Source organism: Ranitomeya variabilis, chromosome 5, assembly GCF_051348905.1.
Source record: "Ranitomeya variabilis isolate aRanVar5 chromosome 5, aRanVar5.hap1, whole genome shotgun sequence".
NCBI lineage: Eukaryota > Metazoa > Chordata > Amphibia > Anura > Dendrobatidae > Ranitomeya > Ranitomeya variabilis.
Window position 1 is genome coordinate 270,170,107 of NC_135236.1, and position 22,895 is coordinate 270,193,001.

The 22,895-nt window shown below is 40.1% G+C and overlaps 1 protein-coding gene across 2 annotated transcripts in view; it reads right to left on the reverse strand.

The window, feature by feature from the left end:
• Positions 1-22,895, reverse strand: part of CPT1B (carnitine palmitoyltransferase 1B) — a 56,093-nt gene that overhangs the window by 27,866 nt on the left and 5,332 nt on the right. For both annotated transcript variants that reach the window (XM_077264289.1, XM_077264290.1), the window contains exons 4-13: positions 19,480-19,651; positions 17,397-17,498; positions 15,656-15,793; positions 14,145-14,222; positions 11,851-11,958; positions 11,577-11,661; positions 10,234-10,429; positions 6,076-6,261; positions 3,346-3,451; positions 874-990 (exon numbers count right to left, since the gene is read on the reverse strand). In XM_077264289.1, coding sequence (XP_077120404.1) covers positions 874-990; positions 3,346-3,451; positions 6,076-6,261; positions 10,234-10,429; positions 11,577-11,661; positions 11,851-11,958; positions 14,145-14,222; positions 15,656-15,793; positions 17,397-17,498; positions 19,480-19,651 — 1,288 coding nt within the window. The remainder of the gene's footprint in view (positions 1-873; positions 991-3,345; positions 3,452-6,075; positions 6,262-10,233; positions 10,430-11,576; positions 11,662-11,850; positions 11,959-14,144; positions 14,223-15,655; positions 15,794-17,396; positions 17,499-19,479; positions 19,652-22,895) is intronic.

Below are 22,895 nucleotides of genomic sequence, written 5' to 3' on the forward strand. Positions count from 1 at the left end.
TTCAAACATTTATCTGATACAGAAAGTAACATTTTACCCTTAAAGCCCTTTACATGCACTACAAAGATATTCTCATAACTGGGTTAACGGAAAGCCACAGCATATTCAATCTCCTGAAGACATACATACTTCTGTAACATCAGCAAAGCACCAATATTAGCTAATGAGCAATAACCATTATAATAAATTGTTGAAACTGAAATTGAAATTGTAGAGAAAACAAATATTACTGTTATCCATCATTTCTGCAAATATGCAAAATTTTACATTATGTAGCAATGCCAGGTAGGCTAAGGTTAAATCTTAGCTCTACAGGTGCTGATTAGTACACCTGACTAGCTCTACATATAACCAGGCTAGGTGTTCATATAAGTCAGACAGCTGGGGGAATCTGACCATATGGATGTGTTTTGGAGCTGAAGAGAGAGACAGGACAGAATTCCTCTCAGACGAGTCTACACAGGCCGTGTGCAGAGAACCACAAGTATCAGTGGTTACTGTGGACAGTAGTTATTTGGTTTGACCGAGCTGGGGCTAGCTCAGCCGTGTACAAGTAGCCAGAGTCTGATCTGTTTAGGTAGTGCCTGGACAAGGCTAGGGATTTATGTTTATGAGCTTGTTTTGGTGCTGTGCAACCTGTGGCAAGCAAAAAAAACCTGCACATGTTTAGACCAATACTCCATTGCCTGGGAAAATGTTACCTAAGGCTTAATGGTTAATGCCTACCAGAGACAGTGAACCTCTAAAATAACAAAGAATTGAATCTGTTTTCTAGCACATGATACGTATTAAAACCTATTGAATCTTAATTGGGGTAAGGGGAAATTTCCCAATTTTACTCAAATTCACTAAAATGCTTTTTAAAATACTGACCATTGGTGGAATTTCCCAGTGTAGTCTGTAGGGTGGTGGCAATGAGAGTCCAGAATCTCCACGACAGTTCCCATCCTCAGTGTACCCAAGTTCAAAACAATCTGTAGCCAGCATAAACTAGATTCAGTGAAGAGAGAACATAAGATTCATAGATTAGATTATAAAAAATGGTAAGGAGTTTTAATGAAATAAGAAGAAGCACAACTTAATGCCCAAAGATGTAAGCTAGTAGGGTGGCTTCAGTTGTCTGAATATTGACCTGTCATCAGTGGCGGCATTAAGCAAATGCCAGTAGCTGTACAGGACTATCAAAGCCTCCAAACTACCAACCTTACCACCAGGTAATGGTGTGAACATGGCCCTTATCTTAAAGTATAGAGTCTCTATGCAGTATTTGGTATTTCTTGTTCACAAGACAATATTTTAGGTCCAAATACTGTCTGTCAAAAGAAACAGACAGCACTTGGAACAATGTTATTTAGCGGGCAGTGCAGATGAGTGATATTTTTTTTTCACTGACCGATTCTTGGCGTGAAAAAAAATTTCAGCATGCATTAGTTTCTTCCGTGAATTGGATGAGGCTCACTTATTCAAGTCTATGGATGTGTAAAAAAATGGGAAAATACCAAACTGTAAATGGTCCTGTAAATGTATAATAGCTGCTACTATTAAAAAAAAAAAACAAAAAACGGATTGTATACGGACAACACACTGATGACAAGTGAGAAAAAAATCGTCCCATTTTTCTGGACGAAACTCTAAATGATTTCTGTACACGCTGAGTAGAAGTAAAAAGGATCAGATAGCATTCATAAAATTTCACTTTTATCACTGTAATGTCTGTATATGTCATTGTGAGGTATTGGCTACCCATATTTTAATCTTGAATATTAAAGTGAACCAGTGCTCCATGAAAAAATATTTGGATCTTTAGAAGTTTTCAATCAGCAAAAATATCATGCAGGAGGGAGAAAAGGGAAATAAAGTCAGACAGGTAAAACCGCATTCCCTGTCATGCCCAAGGATAGTGCCCAAGTGTGACCTATCCCTCTACAAATGTCCTTGTACACACCCTGATGCATGTGCTGCACAGCACTCGGTCAGCATTCTGCCCCATAAAGGGGCTATTTCATTACAGCCCCCCCCGCCAAAATTGTCCTTTATGAAACTTAGGAGAGCCCCTATTACCCAGGACCCTCCACAGTCTATTCCCTTTATATACATTCATCTCCCTTGAGGAGTTCCAGACCACAGGGTGATGAAACGTGTAGGGAGGCTTTGTACAAGGACATTTTTAGAGGTCACACTTGGACACTGACAGGAGATATTGCATTGGGCATGACAGGGAATGCAGTTTTACCAGTCTGACTTGATTTCCCCTTTCTCCCTCCTGCATGATGTTTTTGCCTGTTGAAAACTTCTAATGGTAAGATCCAACTAATTCTTAATTGAGAATTAGTTCACTTCATCACATTAATGACTGTATATGTCATTTTTGAGGTATTGGCTACCCATATTTTAATCTGGAATATTAAAAGTTGTATTTTATCTATGGCATCTGATCCTGCTTACCCCTACTGAGATTGACTGGATTTCTTTTTTTACCACTAATGGGCTTTGCGTATCTAGTATATGCTAACATGAACCTACCCATAGAGTGACAGTTTTGGATGTGTGGTTTGTGACTCTTGGGTTCATATACCCCATAATAAAATGGTATTGCGACTAGAAACATGTTTCATCAGTTTGAGGCAGCAGGGGCTGTGGTTACGGTCTATCAATGAGGGAACGATCTTACTAGTAGCACACTGTATTGAGGCATCGAGCCCTGGGATTGAGGCATCTCTGCATTAGATGGATTTGCTCCAAACTAGCAGAAGACAACAGCAGCCATCTGGCCTTTTGCCAAGCATTTATGCAGGCTTTTGCCATATGTCACTATTTATTCAGACTCTGTATGTGCCATCTATAAGAAAGCAGAATTCATTATTTTAGATGCTGTATGACAATATATTTGGCTGTTATATGACTATTCTATATCCGGAGTGTCTGGCTGTAGTGTATATAATTTTTTTTTTATTATCGTATGATAACATTATCTTAAGGCTGTTTTGGCCCAGCATAGAGGAGAAATCGCTCCTTAATGCCGGGTTTATATGAATGTTGAATGTACGGAAAATAGCTCCTATGCATTAGCACATTGACTAACATAGGTCAGAATGCTGGCCGCGTTTTCTGTTGCTCACATAATCTACACACTGACCGGAAACGCGCTCCTCAGAATCCAGCCTCACCGCTATGTTCACAAGCTTTAAAGACTTAATAGAAACACTGTCTGAGAGGCGAGTTACACTTTAGACTCTTACATCTATTAGTCAGGCCATGTCACTGCCTGAAAATCCATATATAATTTATTTTAATAAATAACGTCTCGCTGTGTGGGTTGAAATCAGAGTCATTTTAACAAAGTACCTCCCATAAATGTCCAATGATTGGCGCGTCAGCCCAGGAATGCTCAGCGTTCAGACCCAGCCTCCCATTACTAAACACCACCAGACTGAAGGACTTATCAAACCACCTGAAATGAAAAGAAGTACAAACAAAATCTATGCACGCTCCTAATGGGGGTAATAGCAGTGTCCATTTGTGTCTCAGACTTTTATAACACGAGACTGCATTTCACAAGTGACAAGATGCTGCCTGCAAAACCTAGGTAGAAAATAAAAGTGAGCATTGCACTACGAATTTAACTTGGCTTGTATCCCCAATAAAGAAAATATCCACAATCTTACATTTTGCATTCTGTCTAGTACATTGCTATGTTCTTCCTCTGTTCTTACTAACTTCACACACTCCATTTGGAGCCTCCCTCGTCCATTTTAGTATAGTTTATACAAAGAATAGTTCTGTCTGTAGCGCTAATCTTCCCATGAAAATGACCGAAACTACTATGTAACTACTATGTAACTACTATGTAACCTGAATAAACCCACCCATATGTCAAAAAGTTCCATTGGGCACCAGTGACATCACTTACATAAAGGACCTGTCAGTGATTTACATTATTCCATATTCTTTGGACTAAAAAACGCACCTAGGTTTTAGAGGAGGAAATTTGGAGAAAAAAATTGAAGCAAAAAATGTGGTACTTAATATCCTCTATCCTGGTAAATATGGTCCCTTCATCCCGATCCTGATACACATGGCCCCCTCATCCCTATCCTGGTATGCATGGCTCCCTCATCCTTATCTAGGTGTGCATGGCCCCCCCTTTATCACCATCCTGGTATGCATGGTCCCCTCATCCCTACCCTGGTCTGCATGCTCCCCTCATCCCTATCCTGGTATGCATTGCTCCCTCATCCCTACCCTGGTCTGCATGGTCCCCTCATCCCTATCCTGGTATGCATGGCCCTTCATCCCTATCCTTGTATGCATGTGCTCCCATCATCCCTACACTGGTATGCATGGCCCCTTGATCCCTATCCTGGTATGCATGGCCCCTTGATCCCTATCCTGGTATGCATGGTCCCCTCATCCCTACCCTGGTAAGCATGCTCCCCTCATCCCTATCCTGGTATGCATTGCTCCCTCATCCCTACCCTGGTCTGCATGTTCCCCTCATCCCTATCCTGGTATGCATTGCTCCCTCATCCCTACCCTGGTCTGCATGGTCCCCTCATCCCTACCCTGGTATGCATGGCCCTTCATCCCTATCCTTGTATGCATGTGCTCCCATCATCCCTACCCTGGTATGCATGGCCCCTTGATCCCTATCCTGGTATGCATGGCCCCTTGATCCCTATCCTGGTATGCATGGCCCCTTGATTCCTATCCTGGTATGCATGGCCCCTTGATCCTTATCCCGGTATGCATGGCTTCCTCATCCCTTTCCTGGCAGGAATGATCACCCTATCCTTCTATGCAGGGTCCTATACATAACCTGGTAAGTGTCACCGAGTTACCGCGACAGAGTTGTACCAGAAGACCGCAGCGTCTTACGGCTCCTGCTCCACCGCTGAGAAGAAGCACTTCTCCAGTATATTGAATGTGTTTGTTTTTTTTCAGCAGGAAAGGGGTTAATTGGCCATGTGGTAATCCCTGCATTCAGCTGTGCTCGGTTAGCCACTCCTCTCTCCTATAAAAGCTAGGCCTTCTGGCCAGATCCTTATCTGAGATATCACTTGCTAGGTAGACCTGGAGTAGTGAGGAGCTGGTGTCTGGAGAGCTGGAGGAGCTTATTGTGAGACAGTTGTTTGGTTTGTACGCTTGGAAATTCCTCATCCTTACCTGCCTTATTTTCTTCCCCTGTCCTTCACACCCTGGTGATTACCTGTTATTTGTGAGAGTATATTTTGTGTGAGTGGAGTTTTCTTTTACCCTTGTCTTGGTTCCCGTTTGTCGGGTTTGTGTACTACGGTACACGGTAGCACCCCTCTTCCCCGGGTGGGGGAGGGGACAGACACAGGGCTGCAGTTAGCAGACAGGGCAAGGGCGGAGGCCCCGGCATCCTCGCCATCTGAGGTATCCCGGGGAACAGGGCGAGTTAGGGCACCCCCTAGTGCTAGGGCCAGGAAAGGTGCCCTGGTCCCAGTTTACTTGCCAGTCCAATCATGACAGTAAGATTGGCCCCCAGTCCAGTTCTGGTATGCATGGCCCCATCAGAAAACATAAAAAATAAAAAACCATTACACTTACCTTTCCCACGCTCCAACTGCGAACACAGATTTTGAGTTGCAATGTTCACAGTATATTTGGTGTTAAAGATGGGCCGTGCAAAATTTCACTCAAATCAGGCAAAATATGTGGTTTTGTATTGAACAGGCCACAAATAGATTTTCTGATATATATATATATATATATATATATATATATATATATATATATATATATATATATATATATATATATATATATATATATATATATATAACTCTGTCACATATTCTGGGTTCCTTATGGACATCTCATTCAAAGAGGTCATCTACTTGATGCCATAGTAGCATAACAGTGGATGCCATTGAAATTCTACCTGCAACATAATTGTCAAGGTACATGATAACCATTTATCATTTTAATGATTCTCAGTAGTATATCTTAATGGTTTTATATACAAGTATAAATATCAATATCACTATTAAAGAAAACACTACATGATTTAAGCAATACATAATGGTAAGTGTAATAATAAAACTTAGTGACCTGTTGTAGCAGTTTCCATGTAGCAGAGACTTTGCATATATACTCAGGGAGTTTTTGTCGCTCTCCTGAAACCCTCCTTCTTCAGAATCCAGACTGACAAAGAAGACACCCCGCTCAATGCTACTTAACGAGACCCGATTCACACCATGAGTGAAGAACTGAGCCCGAGCCCGAGCCCATGGAGCTCTAAAGATAAGAGTTTTGCTTTTACTAGATTGCATTCATGTACATTTTTTAACAAGATTCTTCACAGATACTTTTAAATAGATATATTTTACATTATATAGAGGCACTAATGGAAATTTACCATCCAAATACTATTTCACAACTTGTATGCAGATATATGAGCTAAATAAAAACAACCTTGTAACTTTCCTGAGATTCACCCTGCTTAGGCTATGTTCACACAATGAGTTTTTGGTTATTTTGGTGTGTATTTAAAAAAATGCAAGTAACCTATTTTACATAATGGGTGCAGAAACTGTGTTGAAAATCTGCAACATCAAAAACTAACCAAAAACTCATTGTGGGAATGTAGACTTACACAATAGCCTTCTCACTTTTTCTGGAACAAATATACTCTAAAACTTATACATTCATAATAGAATCATAGAATATTAGGATTGGAAGGGACCTCAAGGATCATCATGTCCAGCTCCCTGCTCAATGCAGGATTCACTAAACCATCTCAAATAGATGTCTGTTCAGCCTCTGTTTGAAGACTTCTATTGAAGGAGAACTCACCACCTCTAGTGGCAGCCTCACTCATTGATCACTGTCAAAAAGTTTTTTCTAATATCTAATCTGTTATCTTCTCCTTTTTAGTTTCATCCCATTGCTTCTCGTGTTTCCATGTGCAAATGAGAATAATGATGATCCCTCTACACTGTGACATCCCTTCAGACATTTGCAGGCAGCTATTAAGTCTTCTTTAGCCTTCTTTTTTTGCAAGCTAAACATTCTCAGGTTCTTTAACAATTCCTCGAAGGACATACTTTGCAGTCTGATCACCATCCTGGTAGCTCTTCTCAGAACTTGTTCCATTTTTCAATGTCTTTTTTAAAATGTGGTGCCCAGAATTGAACACAGTATTCCAGATGAGGCCTGACCAACGAGGAGAAGAGGGCAATAATTACTTCATGTGATCTAGAATCTAGGCTTCTTTTAATACATCCTAGCACTGTTTGCCTTTTTTTGCTGCTGCATCACACTGTTGACTCATGTGCAGTCTGTGATCTATTAGTATACCCAAGTCTTTTCACACGTGCTGTTAATTAGTTCTATTTCTCCCATTCTATGGATGTAATTCTCCCTGTTAAATACCATTCTATTAGTCACTGCCCATTGTTCAAGCTTATATAGATCCTTCTGAATTCTTTCTCTGTCTTCCCTAGTATTAGCTATCCCTCCTAGCTTTGCATTGTCTGCAAATTTGATTAGTTTACCTTCAGTTCCCTTATCTAGATAATTTATCAAAATGTTGAACAACACTGGGGCCAGGACAGCGCCTTGTGGTACCCCACTTGAAACACTTTTCCAATTGGATATGCAACCATTACCACTCTTTGAGTATGATCACTGAGCTAGTTATGAATCCACCTAACCATGGCTTTGTCAATCCCATACTTGGTCATTTTTTCAATAAGGATAGTGTGAGATACTTTATCAAATGATTTGCTGAAGTCGAGATTTACTATATCTACCGCATTTCCCTGATCCACCCAGTCAGTCATTCCATCATAGAAGGAAATTAGACTAGTCTGGCATGACTTGTTTGCTACAAACCCATACTGGCTCTGGTTAATTACTGTATTCTTATCCAAGTACTTACATACATGCTGTTTAATTTGTTCAAATATCTTTCTTGGTATAAAAGTAAGGCTCACTGACTTGCAATTTCCTGGCCCCGTCTTCTTTCTTTTTTAAAGATAGGAACAACATTTGCCCTTCTGCAATCTTCTGGGACTTCTACTGTTTTCCAGGATTTTTAAAATATTTTGGCTAGTGGTTCTGAAATCTCCTCTGCTAACTGTTACTGCGACAGTGAGGAGCCTCAGTGTCTGATTGCTCTTACTCCGTCGCTGAGAAGAAGCACTTCTCCTTCACTTTAATGGTGTTTATTCCTTCTGGCAGAACAGGGGTTAATCGGCCATGTTGGAAATCCATGTGCTCACACAGCTGAGATCTGTTAGCCACTGCTTTCCCCTTTATAATCTGGGCTCTGATACAAATCCTTGTCAGAGCTAGCATTTGCTGCATGACTAACGGAGGGAGAAGAGTTCACATGAGAAGGAACGTTGGAGGAGTTACCAATGACTGTTGCTTGGTTTGTATGTGTGGTAATTCCCTATCCTTCTCTATTTTGGTTTATTCCCCTAACTCTACACCCTGATGCATTCCTCTGTTATATGTGAGTAAATATTTTGTATGCCTGGAGTTATCTGTTAACCCTTGTTTGTGTTGCCTTGTTTGTCGGGTTGGTGTACTACACCAGTACAGTAGCGTCCCTTTTCCCTGGGTGGGGAAACAGAACAGATGGAGGGCTAACTCAGGAGATAAGGCCAGGGCGGAGGCCCCGGTATCTTCACCTTCAGAAGTATCCTGGGGAGTAGAGCGAGCTAGGGCACCTCCTAGTGTTAGGGAGAGGGGAAGGAGCCCCTGGTCCTGGGTCACCCAACAGCTGTGTCGTAACACTAACTCTTTCAGTACCCTAGGATGTAATTCATTTAGACAAGAAGATTTAAATTCATTTAAATTAGATAAGTGTTCCCTCACCATCTCTCTGTTTATGGATAGAGTGGATTCTTTTATTCCTTCGATTGCACCGTGAAGATCAGATGATGTTAGATTTTCTTTCTCAGATAACACAGATGCAAAATAGAAACTTTGAAAGTTCGGACTTCTCAACATCATTTTTGACATTCACCCTTTTCATCCTGTAAAAATCCTATAGCATTTTTGAATTGTCCTTAACTTTTGACATACCCCCAAATCTTTTTTTTTTTTGCTACTTTTGGTCTCCCTTGCAAGCCTTACTTCATTATTGGCTTTAGCTCTTCTAACTCTTGCCCTGCATTCCCTGCAAACAGCATTATATTCTTCTTTAGAGATTCCCCCCTCTTTCCATTTAATATACATTTCTTTTTGTCCTTTTTAACAAATGATTACGTTCTTTGTTCATCCACTCTGGTCTCTTTAAATGCTTCCAATTCTTCTTTCTTTTGGGGATTGTTACCGATTGTGCGGTGAGAATTTCATTTAGCAAAATCTTCCATCCTTCTTGGACATTTCTGTCCTTTAGAACATCCAGCCATTGGACCTTTCCTACCCTCTTTTCTGAGTCCATTAAAATCTTCCTTTCTGAAGTCCAACCTTAAAGTCCGATTCCTCGCTGGTCTTCCTTCTCTTGTAATCCAAAATTTGAAGATAGCATGATCGCTGCCTCCTAAATTCCCAGCCACCTTTACTTCCTCAACAATTTCCTCCCTGTTGGTAAGAATTAGATCCAGGATTGCAGATCCTCCAGTTCTCTCTTCTACCTTTTGAGAGATAAAGTTGTCAGCAAGAGAAGATAATAATTTTCTGGACCTAGTACTTTTGTCTGAGAGAGATTCCCAACAAATATCTGGATAGTTTAAATCTCCCATGATCACTATGTCATACTTTTTGAGAACATGGCCATCTGATGTACAAAGAGTTCATCCATATCTTCAGTCTGATCATGTGGTCTATAAGAAATACCTAGAATAGTGTCCTTTCTGTTCTTCTCTCTTTGAATTCTTACCCAAACAGTTTCTACCAGTCTCCGAAGCTTGGATCTCTGTGGAGATGTACGTTTTCCTAACATACAATGCAACACCTCCTTCCTTCTTGTTAATCTTGTTTCTAATAAATAAGTTGTAGCCTTCAGGATTTGTATTCCAAGCATGTGTATCATCCCACGATGTTTCAGTGATGCCTATGACATCACATAATAGTCACAAGACAGTAGACACATCTCAAGTGTGCATTGCTTCTACAATTTCTGGATGGCGATGTGAAACTGAAACTGCACTTGTGATCACCTGTTCAACATAAAAATAAATCCTCGAATGCTGATTTCAGATTTTTCAGAAAAACAGCACAATATTTTCTTCCCTTCTACTGTCATGTGCTCACCGGTCCCCTGCTGTGAGTGCAGCCAGCTTCTCCTCACCCGGTTGCGGTGGACTTGGGTCATCAAGAATGCGCTGAATTTGTGTCTGCAACTGACTTGGGCTAAGGAGTGTTCTGTCATCATATAGACATAGCCGGTAGTAACGGCCTTTGTGATACACACATACATGGCGGCTCTCAACCAGATGCTGGAGGTGGTCTGTGGATAAACACACAGAAGAGAGATTGAGGGATATTTTATTTTAACATAAATGTTGCTCAATATTTGCTTTTAACTGCCCATTTTGCGTGGGAGTTTACAAATAACATTTACAAATTTAATTTTGAAAAATTAATGGACATCAGAATTTTTTTTCCCCAGCTATTGAAATATAAGTTTATTATAAGGGCTAGAAAAATATTTAGATTTGAGAGTCCTCAGTTGTTGATACCTTTTAATGGCTAACTGAAAATATGGTAACAAATTGCAAGCTTTCGAGACTACACAGGTCTCTTCATCAGGCAAAGACTAAAAGAAATTCTGAAGAATCACATATTTATGCACAACATAGTATAAAGAAAAAAAAACATGGATAAGACAGGTGACATGAAGCAGAATTACCATGAGTGATAAACAGTTATGTCCATAAATATTGGACCAGTTCTTAGATAAGGAATGTTTTATTGTCCTGATTGGGGTCTGGTTCTGTTGTTATGACCCCTCATAGTCTGAGGGGCAAGTTCCTTAGTTGATGTAAAAAGACATAAATCCATGCGACACATTCATTCCTGCACTAAGACTGTCAAAGGTCGTCATCAGTTTATATTCCCATACTCTTCTGTCTCTCTTAGATTTGAAGCTACCTTTTAACACAAGTAATTTCATGTCCATAATGTTATGATTTGGGAGACAAAAATGTATTGCCACAGGTAGATCTATTCTTTTATATGTGATTCTTCAGAATTTCTTTTAATCTTTGCCTGATGAAGAGACCTGTGTAGTCTCGAAAGCTTGCAATTTGTTACCATCTTTTCAGTTAGCCATTAAAACGTAATAAACCACTGAGGACTCTCAATCCTAAATATTTTTCTATCTACTGGCTAACACGGTACCAAGATACATATCTTTCCTGTATTATAAGGGCTAGACAGTGACCTTTGCCAAGAATTATTAAGATTGCAATGCTGCGCTGCTACAATGGCAACTAATAATAGTGAATGTGGTAGTGATGATCCAGCAGTGCAAGCACATTCTTCATATTTATTTAGCAGTACTGCACCATATATCTATGACCTAAAAGCCAAAAATACATGGGATGGGAAATTGGATGACTTGTGTCTTTGTGCTTTCCTATGTTGGTACCTACCAGTCTCCATTCCTGGAATCCTTGTAGTATTAAACATCCTCTCCATCTGATATGAGCACATGGGGACTATGCCAAGAGCCATGACCTGGAGACAAAAGTAGGTTATAGCTATTAACCAGATTACATTCCAGGACGAGGTAAAAGTTATATTTTCATCTTCTGTGTTGGAAACCCTCCATGGCCATCTCACCATCCCACCCTTGTGATGGCTTCAGCCTACTTTTATGAACAGAAGATAACAGATTGTGACAAGCTTCATTTTGGCTTCACTTACTGGCGGTATGAGGCCCCTTTCCAGTTTTCTGCGGTACATTAGCATGGCATGTATGGCATTACCAGCTCGTGCTGCTTGGTTTGTGGTGGGACTCACAGTTAAAAAATCCTATTTTATAGAGACAAATATACATTAAAAAATAAACTAAATGCATACAAAAGCAATTGTCAAATAAGTGAAGGCTATACGTAGATGTACACATGGTTGCTTATTTTTATACATTATTTATTTGGAACATTTTCAAAAGTCTACTAGGAGCAGATAGTAAGTTGTCAGTTTAAGTGAACCAACTAGGAACAATTTATATAAGAACAGTTTGGTCTTCAAAATGAGTTACATTTTTTTTCTTCAGTGCTAAGTGTCTATTCAGACTGTGCAATGCAACAGCTGAAAAGCGACAGGTTTGCTGATCGACGGTCAGTTAATAGCCTGTTTAAACAGGCCAACCAAGCTTCAGGTGTACGCTGAACAATCAGTAATAGATCACTCAGTGCGCATAGGCTGTCATTGTTTTGGCGGCACAGATCCTGTTTACACAGGATGATGGACTCCCAAAAAAGAAGATCTTTCTAAACACCAGAAGATAATTTCACCTGACAAATAAGCGTTTTGCTCACTCGTTGTGTGATCGGCTGCCGGCTTAGACTGCAAGATTATCGTGAGATGTTAATAACACTCATTCACGAAAACTGTGCAGTGTAAATGCACCTTACATCCTGTGTACAGACAACCATCAACACATAATTTTTAGCTACAAATTTAAATCATCAAAATCAAACAAATGACATCCAGCAAATTCTGTTCATAGTCAGTTGGCGCCCTATGTAATAAACCCCTAATTTTAATATGCAAAGTGCAAACACTTTTACCATGTCTATAACAGGTTCATCAAGGGACATGTAGTCAGACAGGACATAATGCTCTCAAGATGTTTGGCTTCTAAAAACAAGCTAGTGGGGTTAAATATTAATATAAATGGACTTGTGACCGTTTTATATATACTATCATTTGCTTTTAGAGTTGGCCTAAAGACCAGTAAGAAATGCACAGGCTTGACATACTGGGTTACTTTTATATCTGCATGACTGTTATCAAAGCAACTTGCATGAGTACCCCCATGCCTTACACTGTACATGATTCATTTACAATGCAATTGATTCCTTGATTCTATGAGTACAGTCACTGGCTTGTCATCATGTTCTGAAATCTAGCAGAAACTGTTGTTGGTTATTGATTAAAGAGAATCTGTCCCACAGTTTTTGCTATGTAATCCGAGTGCAGCATAATGTAGGGGCAGAGACCCTGATTCCATTGATGTGTAACTTACTGAGCTGCTTGATGCAGTTTTTATAAAATTAACATTATATTTGCTGCATATCTAGTAGTTTTCTAAATGCTGAGCTCTGTATATCCCCACCGACACAACTGATTGATAACTTTTTGTATATACTGTTCATTGGCAGAAAGTGGCTAAACAGTGGTGGGGGTAGAGTTACAGAAAGCAAGAGGACTACACAGAGCATGACATCTAGTCCTAAAGTGGTAATCCCCTGCTGATAAAGACTTGATTTTATTGAAACTACAACATGCAGCGCAGTAAAGTTAGCCACACACATTAGATAGCTGTTTGCCAAACAATGCTTCAGCGGATAGTTCGGCCAACAGCCTTCTTAGCCAACTCTCCCATACACATGTGCGCTCTATGAGAAAGTCGTTGACCGATACGACAGCTGGTAACTTTTGTCTGGGAGAACAATGTGATTGTATGCCCAAAATTGGACATGCTCGATCATCATCAAGCCTGACTATCAATCGGATGACGTCCCCATACACATTAGACAGTCAGACAAACCAGTTGATATTGGCAGGTTCGGCCAACATTAGTCTAATGTGAATTGGGGTCTTAAGTGACATCGCTGAAATCAGGGTCCCTGGTCCTTATTCATGCTGCTCTTAGATTACATACTAAAAGCCTACTGACGGATTCCTTTAAAGTCCAAATCAAGTCAGCCAGCACTGCAACATCCACTGACTCCTATTATCTTGTACAGATAGACAATGTAAATGTTTTCCAATCTCCACATACAGATATCTAAAAATGTATGAAGCGCTCAGGTACTTTGTCTTTCTTGAAAGGCCCCTGATGGGTTAGATGGGGCACCAAGCTGAAAATAAAGTCATCTCATGGAGGAAGAAATTCATGGTTGTATTTGCGGTATGAATTTTGCTGCCTGTATTTAAGTTGCACAAGGACAAGCCTTGCCTGTCCCCCTGATCACCCTGTAGGGTCTCACCATTGCATAATAGTTGCTGTTCACCATTATTGGTCCTCGACCACGAAGGTAAATATACTCTTCCCACCAGTCACTGACCTGCAGAAAGTAAGAAATGCACGGTACCACACGTGATATAATGCTCATAGATATTTCTACAGCATGTATAATACTAATTCAAGTTTTTAAAGCAAAACAAAATTAATCTGGCCCAAGATGTTGACATAAACCATATGAGTTACATATATTTATTACAGAATCTGCATTTCTAGTTGACAACTGGGATATATATACGTTTTTCAAATGTCTTGAAAGTGAAGATAATGTAAGGATTCAATTTAAAGTAAGATATCCATCATGATGCTGATATGGAAATCAATGGAAAATACAGTAGATGTAACTGTAAAGCCATCATCATGTCACATACTTTTTTTTTTTTTCTTTTACAGTTTATCTAGTTTGTAGCATTTTTTCATAAATAATTGCCGTCACCCTGTTGTGACTTCTGCTCTTGGGTTCCCTCCGGTGGTTGTTGATAGTAATGCAGTTGTCCCTGGGTTGCAATCCTGGGCAGGTGTCCCTGCTGATTGCAGCTCTGACTGGGATATTTAGGTGTGCAGGATTCATTAGCCCTTGCCAGTTGTCCATTGTTCTTGGAGGTTTTGCATCTCTGTCTGGTTCCTCCTGCCCTGCTGCCAAATCAGCTAAGATAAGTGTCTGGTTTTGTTTCTGCAGCACACATGCTGTGTGCTTTACAATTCAGTACTATTCAATGTTTTTTCTTGTCCAGCTTAGACTGTGTTTGGATATTTCAGTCAAGTTGGATTCTCAGGAGATTGCAGATATACATTCCATGTCTTTAGTTAGATGGTGGAATTTTTGTATTATCTGCTGTGGATATTTTTAGGGTTTTAATACTGACCGCTTAGTATTCTGTCCTATCCTTTCCTATTTAGCTAGCGTGGCCTCTTTTGCTAAATCCTGATTTCTGCCTGCGTGTGTCTTTCCTCTAATACTCACAGTCAATATTTGTGGGGGGCTGCCTATCCTTTGGGGTTCTGCTCTGAGGCAAGATAGAATTCCCATTTCCATCTATAGGGGTATTTAGTCCTCCGGCTGTGTCGAGATGTCTAGGATGTGTTAGGTACACCCCACGGCTACTTCTAGTTGCGGTGACAGTTTAGGGTTTGCGGTCAGTACAGGTTCCACCTACTCCTGAGAAAGTCTCATGCGGCTCCAAGGTCACCGGATCATAACACACTCAGAACATGCAGCCAAGCTGGATTTGGTTCTTTGCCTTGGTGTGTGCCAAATAATTCCTCCCTTAACTAGTCCAGCTTATTTGGATGGAATTTGTCAGGAGTAGACAACTACTTTATAATATATTACTAAAATAAAAAAGTGCTCATATCTTAAAAAGACAAACTTCAAACATTTCCTATCTCACAAGGTACACAGATGTATACGTCATCATTTCATTTCTGAAACTAATGTAGGTGAATAATACTAAATAGAACATATACTGCACCTACATAATTTGTTGCCCACCAAGACTTGAGATGAAGATATTTCTGAAGCTTGCGTCCTAAGTCTTTTTGGAATTCTTCTGACAGTTCCTTCATGCGATTGAACTTTTCTTCACTGAGTAATGGCTGCACAGACTCTAGGTACTGCAACGAGATCAAGCAATGGTATTATATACACGCATACACACATGGACAAAAATGTTAGTGCCCTTCTGTTAAAGGGAACCTGTCACCCCCAAAATGGCTGGTGAGGTAAGCTCACCGGCATCAGGGGCTTATCTACAGCATTCTGTAATGCTGTAGATAAGCCGCCGATGTTACCTGAAAGAGAAAAAGACGTTAGATTATACTCACCCAGGGGCTGTCCCGCTGCGGTCCGGTCGGATGGGTGTCTCCGGTCCGCTCCTATCTTCATTCCATGACGTCCTCTTTGGGTCTTTACGCCGCGGCTCCGGCGCAGGCGTACTTTGTCTGCCCTGTTGAGGGCAGAGCAAAGTACTGCAGTGCGCAGGCGCCGGAAAAGTCAGAGAGGCCCGGCGCCTGCGCACTGCAGTACTTTGCTCTGCCCTTAACAGGGCAGGCAAAGTACGCCTGCGCCGGAAAGACCCGAAGAGGACGTCATGGAATGAAGATGGGAGGAGCCGGAGCGGACCGGAGACACCCATCCGACCTGACCGCACCGGGACCGCCCCTGGGTGAGTATAATCTAACGTCTTTTTGTCCTCTTTCAGGTAACATCGGCGGCTTATCTACAGCATTACAGAATGCTGTAGATAAGCCCCTGATGCCGGTGAGCTTACCTCACCAGCCATTTTGGGGGTGACACGTTCCCTTTAAAGTAAGACACTTGGGATGCTAATTACAGGACACTCCATAGTTGAACATGTCCCTATGGTCAAATGATTTCTTACCATCATTTTTGTCCAGACCATTTTTATTAGTTTGTTTTTTATTTATTTTTTGCTGAGTCATAATTCCAAAGTAATGTCTGATTTCATAAAGCGATATTCAGTAAATTTAAGTTGAAAATTACTTTTGCCAATTTCAAGTTATTTTTCAGTGACCATTGTGGATTTTTTTTACTTTAACAAAAGGATACTAACAATTTTGTACATCTGTATGTATACATAGCCATCTGTATGGGCATGTAGGTCATAGAAAGTTGAAAAAAATTATACCTTAATATCTTTGATCTGATGTTTTATTCCAGAGAAATCCATGTTTTTCTTAATATGTAAATCAGCTGTTAAGATGTATGGGCCGAACACACGTCTCCCTGAGAATCTGCCTCCAGAGATTACTATACATGAAAGGTGGAGTTACCAGTATGAGACATGTAGATCAGGAGAGCAGACCGTCAGTCATTACATGTCTCACACTGGTAATGTACACTTTCATTTAAAATAAGCTCTGGAGGCAGATTCTCAGGGAGATCTGTGTCCGACCAATAGATCTTAACAGCTCATTTACATATTAAGAAAAGTGTGGGCTTCTCTGGAATAAAACATTGGATCGCAGATATCAAAGTATCATTTTATTCAGCTTTCTATGACCTGCATGCCTGAATGGAGGACCGATACTAATGACAGATGCACTTTAATAGATTTTGGCTTACCCACATCACTAAACCTCTAAAAATCTCTAAAAATCTAATTTTCTGGAGCACACAAAATCAAGGTAATAGAGTTCTTCCTCCATGTTAGAACTGTAGACAAGTAAGTTAAGGTAACATGCATGGCTTCCATACCCGGTCTATAGTTTCTCCTAGACGTGGTACAGGCAGCCTGGGGAGAGACATCTGGAAGCTGTAAAGCATTGGCTGTCGTCTAGCCATGATCTTCATGCAACCCTAGAACAGACACATTTCAAGCAAGAACAAAAAATGTCTTGTTGGGAAAATATTATTAAATGGGTTTTCCAGGAACATAAAAACTTATTTAACTAGTTTGGAAATATTTATTATCTGAAATTCTGTTTGGTCATTAGCTTAAGTGAAGCCCCCTATTTCTTCATGGCTGATGCGGACAGAAGAGGATTGGTTTAGTTAATGAACTGAATCAGATAGTCAGAATATTTCAGGTTGATCATAAAAACAGAGAGAAGGAGGACGTTCTCTGCTTGTGTCGGAATGAATGCGGAAGTAGACGTTTCTTCATCTTTTATAAATGAACTATATTAGTAAATTTTAATAATTTACATATGCCAACCAACCAGGTCCTTGGACAAACTATTCCGTCCACATAGGACGAGTTGTAGTTTTGGATGACATCATTCATTTTACCATTCAATGTACTAAAAGAGGCAAAAAATGTTGGGAAAAACATCCAATTTTGCCTTTTTTTTTGTTTTTACGGCATATATTTTGTGGAAAGATATTTTGAATCATGATTCTCCAGGTCAGTATCATTATCACAGTGCCAAACTTGTATAGATTTTTTTTTATTTAATTGGAAAAAAAACAAATTTCAGAAATTTGTCAAAAAAATGTTTTTGTTCATGCTGCCATATTTCCAGACTAGTAACATTTTTGTTTATTTATTGAGCTGAGTGAGGGCTTATTTTTTGCCTGATAGGCAGATGGTTTTATTGATACCACTTTTGGCTACATATGCTATTTTGATCAGTTTTTCTTTTATTTTTTTTTTCTTTCACATTTCGGGTTTCTGATTAATTTTTTTCATTACGGCATTTACTGACCAAGTTAATTAATTTTATATTTTAATAGTTCCGACTTTTATGAACATGGTGATAACAAATCATTTTTTTGTACTACTTCTATATGGAGGTCATTCAAACTTTCATATATTCTTATTTGTTTTATTATATTTTTCAAAACTTTCTTATTTTCTTATTAGATTTTTTAGTCCTCTTGGGGCACTTGAACCTGCAATCGATCAGCATATAGTGTAAATCCCAGTCTCCTTTGAAGCTCAGAATACCTTCATTAGGCCCCTGGGTGTCACAGGGTGCTGATGGGAGCCATTAAGCACAGGAGAGGCACGCATTCCATTTAAATGCCGCGGCGTATAAATGGTAAACAGCCTCGACCGGATCTCATATCTGTCCACGTCTGTTAGAGACTGCCGCATGTGAAGGAAACTCATCTCCTGAGTCCCCTACACATGTGATCAACCCCACAATCACATACATGTTTGTCATATTGCATTAAGGGGTTAAAGTGTAAGTCCACCTTTATAGATTTTTTTTTACATGATGCAGCACTTTAAACAACCGCCACATCGTTTGGTGTCTGAGAGCAGAGACCCCATGTATCGCAAAAACCAAAGCGGAGAAGTGATCAGCTCCTAGCTATACCCACACATAATGCTGTAAGGGAAAATAACAAGTCTGTGGGTTTGTACACCATGGTGCACATGCTTCTGCGGGAGCTCAGTGATTCTGGAGCACATGTGTTTTGAGCAATCCATGGTAGTCTCACAATCTAGGCCTACATTTTCACTATCCATTTTTGGATTCATGGCAGCTCTAGTTCCACTATAATTTTAAATGTAGCTTTTTCCTTTCAGTCCAGCAGGGGTTAATGTCAGTTTCCCTTGCTGGCAGCTTTTTTTTAATGTTTTGTCCTGAGGAAGAGGTCCTACATGACCTCGAAATACCTGAAGAATATCGTCCGTCATCCATTTTTATCATCAGCGTCAATTTGGACACATACACGCGGTTTCACCACAATCATGGCCATAGCACTTCACACAATAGCTCACAATGACATTTAAATAGCACAGAAATGGTTTGCAATTAGCCTGTTAATTTCTGTGATGTGGTTTAAAAAAATGAATTTTTAAGTACAGGGATAACAATAAAAGACTTACTCCCCAGACTTTGGTTTTTAAACTCCGTTTTCCATGTGGCTCGAACATCCATCCATGGTAGGAAAGAAGGATACGCAGAACTTGACGGTAGATAAGGATCCCAGAGACCCAAACGCCTGATGAGAATATAACAGCGCTTGTCACAGTTCGGGACACAGGAGAAACTACAGATCTATATCAGACAGATGGAAAAAGTGAAGAGACAGAACACTGTAATAAATGCGTAGACAGCAAAACGTAAAGCAAATCTTTCTAAGAAAAGCCTATAGCAATGTCCATCATGAGCCGTTGTGTATTACTTTAAAGAACAACTGTCGATTTAACTTTTACTTCATAAATCACATGAAAATATGAACTTGGTAACTTTTTCTTCCTGAATTGATCTTTAACATTGAATTCACAGGTAAAAACTGTATTCAGAGAGCCACGCTTTCTCATTACTGAGATAGGAGATGACAGCTATGGAGGTGAGAGGGGAGGAGGAGGAATGCGTTACAGGCAGACAGACATTCTGCTGCAAGTTCTCCTGAAACATCACTTATTGTTCTCCATAGAACTTTGTAAGCACCAATTGCCATCTCTTTTCTCATTAAAGGATAAAATCTGTATTCACTGAATACTGTACAGATTTTACTTATGAACTGACAGTTTTGAGAATATAATGATCAGTTCAGGAGGAGCAAAAAAAGCAGACTTCTCTGATAAGATATATCGGAAAGTTTATTATTTTCACGTGTACTATTGATGTAGGAAAAATAAAATTAAAAACAGATACTCTTTAAATGAACTATTTCTTAAAGTAATGTCAAAAGCTCATCAAGAAAACTGACACCAAACAGTGAAGCAATAGGGGAGGGACAAAAAGCTGTTTTGACAATAAGAGCTGATTGTATATACAGTGGGGCAAAAAAGTATTTAGTCATTCAGCAATAGTGCAAGTTCCACCACTTAAAAAGATGAGAGGCGTCTGTAATTTACATCATAGGTAGACCTCAACTATGGGAGACAAACTGAGAAATAAAAATCCAGAAAATCACATTGTCTGTTTTTTTATCATTTTATTTGCATATTATGGTGGAAAATAAGTATTTGGTCAGAAACAAACAATCAAGATTTCTGGCTCTCACAGACCTGTAACTTCTTCTTTAAGAGTCTCCTCTTTCCTCCACTCATTACCTGTAGTAATGGCACCTGTTTAAACTTGTTATCAGTATAAAAAGACACCTGTGCACACCCTCAAACAGTCTGACTCCAAACTCCACTATGGTGAAGACCAAAGAGCTGTCAAAGGACACCAGAAACAAAATTGTAGCCCTGCACCACGCTGGGAAGACTGAATCTGCAATAGCCAACCAGCTTGGTGTGAAGAAATCAACAGTGGGAGCAATAATTAGAAAATGGAAGACATTCAAGACCACTGATAATCTCCCTCGATCTGGGGCTCCACGCAAAATCCCACCCCGTGGGGTCAGAATGATCACAAGAACGGTGTGCAAAAATCCCAGAACCACGCGGGGGGACCTAGTGAATGAACTGCAGAGAGCTGGGACCAATGTAACAAGGCCTACCATAAGTAACACACTACGCCACCATGGACTCAGATCCTGCAGTGCCAGACGTGTCCCACTGCTTAAGCCAGTACATGTCCGGGCCCGTCTGAAGTTTGCTAGAGAGCATTTGGATGATCCAGAGGAGTTTTGGAAGAATGTCCTATGGTCTGATGAAACCAAACTGGAACTGTTTGGTAGAAACACAACTTGTCGTGTTTGGAGGAAAAAGAATACTGAGTTGCATCCATCAAATACCATACCTACTGTAAAGCATGGTGGTGGAAACATCATGCTTTGGGGCTGTTTCTCTGCAAAGGGGCCAGGACGACTGATCCGGGTACATGAAAGAATGAATGGGGCCATGTATCGTGAGATTTTGAGTGCAAACCTCCTTCCATCAGCAAGGGCATTGAAGATGAAACGTGGCTGGGTCTTTCAACATGACAATGATCCAAAGCACACCGCCAGGGCAACGAAGGAGTGGCTTCGTAAGAAGCATTTCAAGGTCCTGGAGTGGCCTAGCCAGTCTCCAGATCTCAACCCTATAGAAAACCTTTGGAAGGAGTTGAAAGTCTGTGTTGCCAAGCGAAAAGCCAAAAACATCACTGCTCTAGAGGAGATCTGCATGGAGGAATGGGCCAACATACCAACAACAGTGTGTGGCAACCTTGTGAAGACTTACAGAAAACGTTTGACCTCTGTCATTGCCAACAAAGGATATATTACAAAGTATTGAGATGAAATTTTGTTTCTGACCAAATACTTATTTTCCACCATAATATGCAAATAAAATGATAAAAAAACAGACTGTGATTTTCTGGATTTTTTTTTCTCAGTTTGTCTCCCATAGTTGAGGTCTACCTATGATGTAAATTACAGACGCCTCTCATCTTTTTAAGTGGTGGAACTTGCACTATTGCTGAATGACTAAATACTTTTTTGCCCCACTGTATAATGAAATACTTACTGTGGTAACCGTAATTGAAAAATAATCACCAAGAAATGATTCCTCTAACTATATTCTAGAAAAAATAGTTTACTTATTGTATGTAACTATCTTTGACATGTTGCTGGTTACATTTAGCTAATAACATTACATTGAGCTCCAGTCTACAATCTTGATTCCTTATCAGACTCCCTGATGAGCACTTTGCAGTCAGATGGTCTATATCTAAAAAAGGGTGGTGCTGCTACCTTGATTAGCTCATATTAGTGTTTCAAGTTTATGAGCCCTTTAAAATTTTCAATATTTGTGCATAAACTTGACCTAAATCAACTGCAGACTGATTGGTTAAAGCCAGCCTGGAGACTAACAGATTGTGGTGGTGGCATATGAATTCAGAAATGGAGTTCCCTTGTACCAGCCACAAAGTCGTATAACATGCCAGTCAATTAAATGATTGGTTGTCCATATACATAGGACGAAAGTTCCCTGTTTTAACGGTTTCCCATACAATGTAATAAAATGGCCCCGTCACATAATTCAAACTGCAGCCCCTGGTCATATGTCAGGACAGTCTGCGGTCTGAAGAAACACTGCTCCTGAGACCTGTGTCTGAACTGACAGAGAAACTGTATCATACACATATCAACCTCTGTGAGCAGAGGGGAAGTGTGTGACGGGAGTAGAAATAAATCTTCTCCTCAGCTAACTGAGCACAGAGAACTAATACAGGAAAAAAAATCCTTTATACTCACTCAGTCGAGAATTTTTTTCTCTTCTTTCACAGACTTCTCATGCATCTTCCGTATGTGTGCTTACAATACAGCTCATCATCTGTCATAGGAGAGATACAGGTCTCAGGAACTGTGTTTCCCTTGATATGTGAAAAGATGGGCTGCAGTCTGTATATTGTAACAGGGGCC